Source organism: Durio zibethinus, chromosome 14, assembly GCF_047325235.1.
Source record: "Durio zibethinus cultivar Kanyao isolate XHJ-2024 chromosome 14, ASM4732523v1, whole genome shotgun sequence".
Taxonomy (NCBI): domain Eukaryota; kingdom Viridiplantae; phylum Streptophyta; class Magnoliopsida; order Malvales; family Malvaceae; genus Durio; species Durio zibethinus.
The window spans coordinates 24,696,481-24,705,970 of NC_143175.1; the positions used below are offsets into that span (position 1 = coordinate 24,696,481).

The following is a 9,490-nucleotide window of genomic DNA, read 5'->3' on the forward strand; positions in this document are numbered from 1 at the left end:
TCTACAGGCAAAAAAAAATTCCAAATGGTTTTCTTAATATCTGGCAACATAAGTTCTATGAGAATCTGAATAAAATCATTAAATGTTATATGTTCAATAATAATTGTGTATTGCAGGAACAACTGGGCCTGCCCCTGTTGTGTTACTGCTATGAGCGTGTACATCTGTAATTAGGGGGTGGGGGCATTTCCCTTTGCTTTTTCTTCTTCTGTTTGATCTCTTTATGCTTGGTTTTTAAATAACAATTCTAAGCCATATGGTTCTTGGACCACAAAGGTTTTAATTCTTCCTCAACTACCTCATGAATTATGATTTTAATTCCTATAGAACTAAAATAATTTGGAACTAAGTTGATTTTCTTCTGATAAATCCTCTGTGAGAATCCAAGACATGGTAGATATATATACTAGAAACTACAAAGTAACTATACGTACAAGAATAAGAATTCAGTTACAGCCACTCTTTCACTGCTGTGGCTTTCAAATGGATTGGAGACTGACTGGTTCTTTTCATTGGAGCTTGAAAGAGCACTCAGGTTTTGTAATTTTTACATAAGCTGGTAAGGGTTCCATGACCAATAATCAAACTCATTAATCTTTTAAACCAACCCCAAGTAGAATCCTTTCCCATTTTCTAATCAAGGGAAAAACATCTGGGGAGTTTAATTTATTTATAGCCTGGTGACAACAAAAGTAGACAGAAATTAATGTAACAACCATGATTTTGCTCTTAAGTGTCCTGCCTTGTCAATAAATGTAGCATTATATAGCAGCCTGGTTGCTGATAATTTTACCGTTGGTCTATCTCATATATGCTTCCTTCAAAAAAATTGAATTCACAGACAAAAGACTGACAAGTAGGCCATCCCCACCTGGCCAACGGAGAAGACACATTGATTTTTGCAGAAAAAAATGTTTTTGTTTCTATCAAAAACGATGAAAATTTTTATGGTTAAACAATAGTTTATAACAGGCCAATGTTTCATATGAAAATGTCGCGTGAACTCTTATGTTGTCTCCAAGAATCTGATCTAATTACTTTTTATATGTCAAAGTAGTACTAATTAAATATGATTATCAGAATAATTTGTGCTAGTTTTGCGCATCTGTTCTTGTTAATTTCCTGATTAAAAAAAGATTATAAAATGATGGAGCCATTTACTTTGAAAAGAACATTGATATAGGAACATAATATAAAAAATTGCAGTAGGGCAAACACATCCATGGAACTAAGTGCAGAGAGGTGTAAAAAAGCCTTGTGCAAATTGAAAGACCGGCAAGAACTTTCACAAAGGCCTTAAGCTTCGACGCCAATGTCTAGAGGTATAAATGCAGTATACTATTTTGAATTACTCATAAAAAGAACAAGCCAGCTATTAACTTTAGTTCTTTTTCATCCATTGAGATTTAACACCACAGAAAAGTTGGTTACATCTATTAAAGATCAGATTCTGCTCCTGTACTTTGCTCTTTCTAGTGAAATAATGTAATTTGGCTGAATTTCCATATCTTCCAAATTGGTAGAGTTCGTTTTTTGTACTCTGACAGCGTAATTGTGCTAAAAAATTGTAGTCAGATAAACCATTTTAATTAAATTATCTGACTCTAATCCAGCAAACCATCAATAAAAGACATTATAAAATCATCTTAATTTCAACATTTTCATGTGATGTGGTGAAATATTACTTAGAAGGTGAGGCTAATTTTTAAAATGTAGAGTTTTGATTGCAGAAACTTGTACAAATATAATCCTCTCTTAGTAGGTATTCCAAGATAAATTCTCTTTCTTTTTGAGAATTTTCTTTTCTTTTGCGTTTCTCTTTCATTCTCTCTCAGTGTACAAGAAGTCAAGAACTTGAGCATAAAAGCAGAACAGCCAACCTTCTTTTGGAAGTTGCTCTCTTTTTCTCTCCTCTTGTGCAGATTCTCTAAACCACTAGTTATCCTTTTAGTGCTATCAATATCCAAACTCAAAAAGAAAAAAAAAAGATGAAACGAATGGATATCTTCTGTGCATCCCAAGCTTCAACAGCCATATGTTTGAGCATGGATCAAGCCTCATCCTCTTGCTCCTCAGCAACCACCATTCAACTTGGTGGTCGAGCCATCGATCGCCACAACCCCATCATTAGAGACGCCAAAAGATTCACCAGAACTCTGCCTTCCAACCCTTGTACATCTCAGCCACCTCCAATCAATCCTTTACCTTACCATCAGCTCAGGAAGAATGAAAAAAGGTCTTCAAGCAAGTCAAATAATCATCCTACAAAGAAGAGTAGTTCTGCAGTTTCAGCTAAGCCCAATGATCACCAGAAGCGTTCGAATAAGAACAGTTCATTGAAGCCAACTGATGTAGTTAGCAGGAAAAGCACTTCAGATATTAAAGCTGCAGATACCAGTGGGAAGACCTTTGCCAAGGCGGTTGATTTTGTCACCCCTCCTGGCTCCTCTAGGTATCTCTTGGGTGACTCTGCGCTTTTTGATGATTATGATCCAGTTTGGGCATTGGTTCCTGCAGAAGCAAAGAAGATTCAAGCTATAAAGCAAGATCAATCCATCGTTTCCAAACCCTCTTCCTCCTCTCTCTCAGAGAAGCCTTCCACACATCAGGTTTGCTCGTTCTCTGTTTCATTTATCACTAAAATTTTTTTATTGAATTTTCAATTTTGTATAGCATACCATAGAAAGGTTGTTGAATATGAGTATGACAAACCTGCAGTTTGCAGCTAAATCTTCAAAATTTTGTAATCTTCAGAATGTGCAATCTGAAATCTATTACAAGCCAGGGTGGCTGCAAAACTTTAAAACTTTTAATTTCCAATTTCCAATCGATTTGCTGTCAGGTTGTGGTTTTAAAGGTGTCACTACATTGCAAAGGCTGCGAAGGAAAAGTGAGGAAACATCTGTCTAGAATGGAAGGTATGTATCACTTTCACTTGTCATCTCCTTTAGTCTACGTTTCACAACCTTTGTTATTGTCCTATACATAATCAGTAAACCACCTATTTTTAGATAAAGAGCTGCAAACTCAATTCCTCTACTTTTACACTTCATTAAGTAGAGTTCACATCATAATTTACAAAAAACTTTAACTTTTGCAATGATTTGATCAGGTGTGACATCTTTCAGCATCGACTTCGCAGCGAAGAAGGTGACAATTGTTGGAGATGTAACGCCATTAGGCGTCCTGGCTAGTGTGTCAAAGGTGAAGAGTGCCCAATTTTGGACATCTGCCATGTCTGCTTCATCTGCAACACCAGCTCTTGCCTCAGGCAATTTAGCAACCAATAAATGATAATAAGAAGTAATCTTGTTAGGTCTTTGAAGAAGAAAACTAAAGAAATCAGACTAATTTTGCGTGTTAAACTGATAATTTAGTGTGTACATGGAACTTGGTATTTTTAGCCGAATCAGAATCTATTTGCAAACTATGTTCCAAGGGACTATTTCGTTCTGTTTGGGCAAAAAAGAGTAGCATCTTTTAGGCATTTACAACAATTAAAATCTGCTTAGGCCATGACCCATTCTCTCATTTTGTTCCCCATGGTTTTCCCCATGACTACTGTCATCCCTTGGAGCTTCCATGTAACATATTCCTTTCTCGATTTTAGCTTAACTATTCAATTAACCTGTTCACCTGAATTTTTTTAGGAATTCGTAAAGAAATGTTGGTTACAGGCTCAAGGCCATTTCCTTGGTCCATCTTTCAATAGCTTTAACAGTTTTATACAGGGAAAGGAAAACCACAGTAGATTTCCATTGAGAACTTCACAAGGAAGCAAACGAAGAGTAAAACGATTACCACAAGTCTACTACTTTAAGCTTCCATCCCACTTTGATTATCTGACATCAGAGATCAGACCCAACTATTTACTTTCCGTAAACTGTGAATGGAGCTTGGGAAAAATACAAATTTGAGGTAGTGAAAAAAAAATGCAGAAGAGAAAAGCCAATGGACACTCTTCCCAGCAACGATTGGTTCCTTCAAAACCCATATTTTATAGATCATGCCTTTCCCTTGCTTTTTTCTTCTTTTAAAACAAGAGACAAAGAAAGAACCAGAAATCATCAAATTCAGAGCGCACAGGATGATAATTAACTACATATCAGTTGTTTCCCAGTAGTTTTTTTTTTTTTTTTTTTTGCTTTTCTTTCAACAAAATAAAATGCATTAATTCACACCAACAAAATGCTGGAAAAACACAATTCATTGATGGTGACTTATAAAGAGGAATTGCACATGCTTGAAATACGGGGTTTGGCAGTGTCGTACTTTCAAAAACGGGACATGTAGCAGAGAGCCAATAACTATAGGCCTCCTTACCCTTGGGTTGCCGTAGACAGCATTTTTTTTTTTCTGACCCAAGCTTGAATTTCATCTGTTTTTTTTTTTTTTTTTTTTTTTTTTTTTTTTTTTTAATATCTTAAGTCTATAACAAAAATAAAAAAATTGGTTAAATTTTTTTATTTGCTTGGGAAATTAAACAACACTATTTAAAATTCTAAAATGTATGAACTTTTTTCTTTTATGAATTAATGAATTTTAGTTTTTAAATAAAATAATACATGTAGCTGTTTACCAAAAATAGAAGTAAAATATTATTAACAAATACTAGTATGTTTGGCTGTTGATAAAAAAATTTTAAGTGATAGTTTTTGTATCTTTGATAAGCAATATTTTTCATAAATTAAAATTAAAAATGTTTGACCCTTGCAGGCCAAACACTAGTTCCTACGATTGGGTGGATAAAAAAAAATTACTGTACTAAAACATAGGTAAAACTTGAATTTGTTATTTGGCCCTTACTAACCGCTTGGATCGTTCCCCAATGGTTTGGGCCTGAGCAACCCAATTCCGAATACTCAAAAATTAACTCCATGGCTATGGTAACATTTTTTTTTTGTTCTTTTATTTCATTAATTATAAACCATTTATCTTTGCAATAATAATAATAATAATAATAATAATAATAAACATTTAATCTTTAGGATTGGAGTTGGTAAATATTGTTACCATGTGTTGAGGTCATGTTGAAGTAAAATTGTTTATTGGTAATTTTATATTTGTAATGATAAAATTCCAAATTTCAAAATGGGACCACATAGTGTTTTTGTTTTTGTTTTAATCCAACTTAAAGTGTAGTACAAATGATCAAGGATAGTGTTCAATTGTAAGACAATTACATATGATTCAAACTCCATTTTTTCACAATCAAGTTAATAATTTTTTTTTTTGGCTAAGACAATCAAGTTTATAATTAAAAAGGATTAATATAGAGATCACATAATCTAAGTAATAATAAGAAAGAAGAGTTAAAAACCAACTCAACTAATCATATATTTAGATATAAAAAATTGTCCTAATTAATAATCTAACCTTAGTCCAATATTTTAGCTAAGACAACTAGGATTAGGATTTTTTTCATATATATATATAGACACATGTAAATTTCCCTTTGTTTTTTGCATTGCAATTTTCTCCTATCTTCCTAACATTCTTTTTTCTTTTTCATATGGAGTCAAACCGTCTCTTTTTCCATTGTTTTGATGATGTAGGACATGAGGAACTCCTCAAACTTTCTCTTGCTACTCCATCTTCATCTCCCCTACCTTCCATTAATCACCGCAACCATGATTCTTCTAAAAGCAACCCTAACTCTAGAAAACGTTTGTTTTCCCATTTCTTTGGTGGTGAAGAAGATCATCAACAAATGCTTGATCTTTCTCTTTCAATAGGGCCGCCAGGGCAGTCCTCATCACATTTACCTTCTACTGATGACAAACGTTCTTTTTCACACAGCCCTAACCCTAACCCTAACCCAGTCCGTCAAGTGATGAGTACTGCCTCTGCAGTTTACCATCCCCGTGTTAGAAAAAACCCTTTCCAGACACCCAAACGAGGGAAAAGTGAAACCATAGCTGCACCATATCCATGGGCTACAACTCAACGAGCCACGGTGTATGATCTTGATCATCTCCTATCTCATGGAATTCGCATGATCAGTGGTGATGTTGAATGCAAAGGGTGCCAAGAAACGTACAAGATTGAATACAACTTGGAAGAAAAGTTTAGGGAGATTAAAGATTTTGTATCAGCCAACAAGTTGACAATGCATGATCGAGCACCCCCTTCTTGGATGAATCCGAGGCTTAATAGTTGCGAGACTTGTGGGAACAGTTTGAAACCAATAATTTCCAAGAAAAGGGATATCAACTGGCTGTTTTTGCTGCTGGGACAGATGCTGGGATGCTGCAAACTTTCGGAGCTGAAATACTTTTGCAAGCATACAAAGAATCATAGGACGGGAGCTAAGGATCGAGTTCTTTATCTTACTTATCTTGGATTATGCAAACAACTAGATCCTGATGGACCCTTTGATATTTGATTTTGTTTTAGGTTTTAGAATATTAGTTTTAGTGTGCTAAGGAAACCTTTTCTTTTTAATTAACTTGATCTTTCTTAGTTTTTTTTTATCTCTCTGTAACTTTGCCTCAATATGATAGATTGTAGTTTGCTTGTTACAACATACTAATTTTGAACAATTCATCATAATTTTAAGGCTGCTATGCTTCTATTACATATATATATATATATATATATATATATATATAAAATCACATGGTAAACTAGGTTAGTAAAAATTCTTGTAAAAGTTTTTGCTTATATAAATATATTTATGTGTGAAGAAACTATTAACTATTAATTATATTACGTAACAAATAAAGCGAAAAGTATATATTTCCTTTATATTGGGTTCAACTTTTTGAATTTTCATTGAAATTAATGAAGAGCAAAACTTCTGTAAAATAAATTATATTTTCATTTCACCGAATATTACACCAAAAATTTTTGTAATTAAAATTGTTTCATCATTCAAGAACTATACATTTTCTAGCTCAAAAAAAAAAAAAAAATTAAATAGACACCAAAATTAAATCTCGCAAAAAGCTTAACCAAATTTCTAACCCAAGATAACCTTGCATATGGTTTTATTGTGAATTTTCTTTTTAAATTAAAAAAAGAAGAGTATCAGTCCTATAAAAACTCTTAAAAAATCTCTCATGATAGTAATCTTTTGTGTTCGAATTTTAAATTCTTTTTGTTTAATTTTGAATTTCAATTTAGACTTTCATTAGTGTTAGGACTTTTAATTCTGTTTAAGCAACTCCCTTTCTTTCACTACTCAAACTTGTCTTCCCCTATTTTTTTCACTTTTTGAAAGTTTATTGTACTTTTTCCACCTTGAAAACCTAGTGTTGGCTCAGTTATTTTCTTCTATGTTTTGATCTTCTTCATGGATAAAAGTTCTCATATTTTCCAAGGGCCTAATGGTGAGGAAGATGATGAAGATTTCCTGACCCTATCACTCTCAACAGGACCGTCATCCTCAGCGGCAGCACCACCATCATCACCATTGGGGCTACAAATCCTTCAACCCACAAGTTTACCCTTAACGCCTGCTGCTTCACTATCACCACAAATCTCGTTTTTTCCGCAGTTTCTCCCAATCCCACAAGCCCCGCCGCTACCATCATATTATCCTAACCATCAAAGCCATAGCCCTACCTGCCTTAACCCTAACGACAATGGGGTTTCTCAAGAGATTGTCAGCCATTCACGCCCATCCCGTTCCCGTAGAAACCCTTTTCAGACACCAAGACAAGGGAAAACTGAAACCATCCCACCACCTTTCCCGTGGGCTACTACTCAACGTGCCATGGTACACAGCCTTGAGTATCTTTTATCACATAATATGACCATCATTAGTGGAGAAGTTCAGTGCAAAAAGTGCGACAAGGTTTACAAGATTGAATATGATTTGGAACAAAAGTTCAGGGAGATTGCATCCTTCATATCAGAAAACAGGTTTGCTATGCATGATCGAGCACCGTCTGCTTGGATGAATCCGAACCTTCCCAGTTGCGAATCTTGTGGAAGTTGCGTGAAGCCTGTTGTTTCAAAGAAAAGATCTATAAATTGGTTATTTTTGCTGTTGGGAAAGATGCTGGGGTGTTGTAAACTTTCAGAGTTGAAGTACTTTTGCAAGCATACAAAGAATCATAGGACGGGTGCTAAGGATCGAGTTCTTTATCTCACTTATCTAGGATTGTGCAAGCAATTAGATCCAAAGGGACCTTTTGATATTTAATCTCATTTTCAGTTTTTTGTTTAATTTTTCTTTTACATCTAAGATCTATTGTTACATGTTTTTTTATATATTCGAGATTAATAAAATTTGTATTTTAATTATTGAAACTAAAAATTTACTATTTTATCAATAAATTATACTATTATCAACTCCTATGTTAATATCTTTTGTAGTTGCTTTTCTTTTAAAGTTACGTTCAATTGTTCACGTTCCATTGTTTACCATAATCATTTACGTTTCGTTGTTTACCATAATCATTTTTTTATGAGCTGAAGTTTAGAGTAGAAAGGTCAATTCACTTTTAACTACATTTCCTAGCGGAAAAGTGATATGGAAGAATATCGGATGGATAGCATATTTAAATTTTAAAAAGTAGAGAGATATTTTAATTTAAATTTGTTTGCATTTTAGAAAAAAAAATTAATAATTTTTTTATAAGCTGAAGTTAGTGTAGAAAGATCAATTCACTTTTAACTACATTTTCTAGCGGAAAAGTGATGAAAAAATATCGGATGGATAGCATATTTAAATTTTAAAAAGTAGAGAGCTACTTTAATTTAAATTTGTTTGCATGCTTAGCAAAAAATACATATATATATATATATTTTTCGTACAAGTCAATTAGCTTCCTATTAATCACTGGACAGCCCAATTTTAAGGAAAATGCGTCCAAAAGTTGCACTCATTTTGGGCCCAACAACACCTTCAGCCTTTTCTCCTTCGCTCTTGTCTTGATCCTGAGAGAGTCGGCCTTTGCTTATTTGCTCTTGTCTTATTCCTGAGAGTTCAAATCAATTAGGGCCTGATCGAGAGACCACCAAGCGTATGTGCTGGGTATTTGCGGGTTGTTGTACTCAGGGCTTCAACAGAGGTTGGTTTCGAAATGGAAAGGGCTGGAGCAGTGTAACACCTATTTCCTAGGTCTGATAATTATAAATACAAAATTATGATATAACATGAAAACCATTAAAATATAACATATAAAAGTATCACCATTTAAAATTTTAATAATAATTATATCTAAGTTTAATAAAATAAAATAAATTTTATATTTTTATATTAACATAAATTATCACACATAACTTTTATGTAAAATATTATATGAATGTATAAATTTTAATATTTTATACTATACGAATATATTAATTGTACGAATAATATTTTATATGATACGAATTGTATGAATCGCCGTATCTACTAATTACTTAAAACGATTAGGAATTACAGAATGTGTAAGAAACCTGCATCAAACTCAGCAGTCATCATTTTGCTATTTTATCTAGATTCTCTCAAATTCAGACCTTTTTTATACTTCGACCGAAATAGTGAAAAGAGGAAATT

At 33.4% G+C, this 9,490-nt stretch overlaps 3 protein-coding genes across 4 annotated transcripts; all 3 read left to right on the forward strand.

Moving 5' to 3' along the window:
• The first annotated feature begins 1,888 nt into the window (after positions 1–1,888).
• On the forward strand, positions 1,889–3,627 carry LOC111293667 (protein SODIUM POTASSIUM ROOT DEFECTIVE 2-like). 2 transcript variants are annotated; one of them, XM_089744093.1, is made up of 3 exons: positions 1,889–2,609; positions 2,755–2,918; positions 3,113–3,627. In XM_089744093.1, the coding sequence occupies exons 1-2, from the start codon at positions 1,989–1,991 to the stop codon at positions 2,908–2,910; spliced, it is 777 nt and encodes a 258-aa protein (XP_089600219.1). In that variant the 5' UTR covers positions 1,889–1,988; the 3' UTR covers positions 2,911–2,918; positions 3,113–3,627. The 2 variants fall into 2 exon arrangements, with proteins under 2 accessions (XP_089600219.1, XP_022742254.2); XM_022886519.2 differs by having other exon boundaries at positions 2,843–2,918; positions 3,113–3,427.
• A 1,054-nt stretch (positions 3,628–4,681) lies between these two features.
• On the forward strand, positions 4,682–6,397 carry LOC111294920 (uncharacterized). The gene has a single exon (XM_022888225.2). It carries the CDS (start codon positions 5,513–5,515, stop codon positions 6,383–6,385), a length of 873 nt encoding a protein of 290 aa, XP_022743960.2. The 5' UTR covers positions 4,682–5,512; the 3' UTR covers positions 6,386–6,397.
• An 897-nt stretch (positions 6,398–7,294) lies between these two features.
• On the forward strand, positions 7,295–8,258 carry LOC111294921 (uncharacterized). Its single transcript, XM_022888226.2, has one exon. It carries the CDS (start codon positions 7,295–7,297, stop codon positions 8,147–8,149), a length of 855 nt encoding a protein of 284 aa, XP_022743961.2. The 3' UTR covers positions 8,150–8,258.
• Positions 8,259–9,490: the final 1,232 nt, after the last annotated feature.

Coding starts and splice junctions, on each gene's coding strand:
- LOC111293667 (XM_022886519.2), top strand. CDS start 1,989: ATGAAACGAATGGATATCTTCTGTGCATCCCAAGCTTCAACAGCCATA. Junction 2,610..2,842: donor AGAAGCCTTCCACACATCAG/GTTTGCTCGTTC, acceptor ATTTGCTGTCAG/GTTGTGGTTTTAAAGGTGTC. Junction 2,919..3,112: donor ACATCTGTCTAGAATGGAAG/GTATGTATCACT, acceptor TGATTTGATCAG/GTGTGACATCTTTCAGCATC.
- LOC111294920 (XM_022888225.2), top strand. CDS start 5,513: ATGGAGTCAAACCGTCTCTTTTTCCATTGTTTTGATGATGTAGGACAT.
- LOC111294921 (XM_022888226.2), top strand. CDS start 7,295: ATGGATAAAAGTTCTCATATTTTCCAAGGGCCTAATGGTGAGGAAGAT.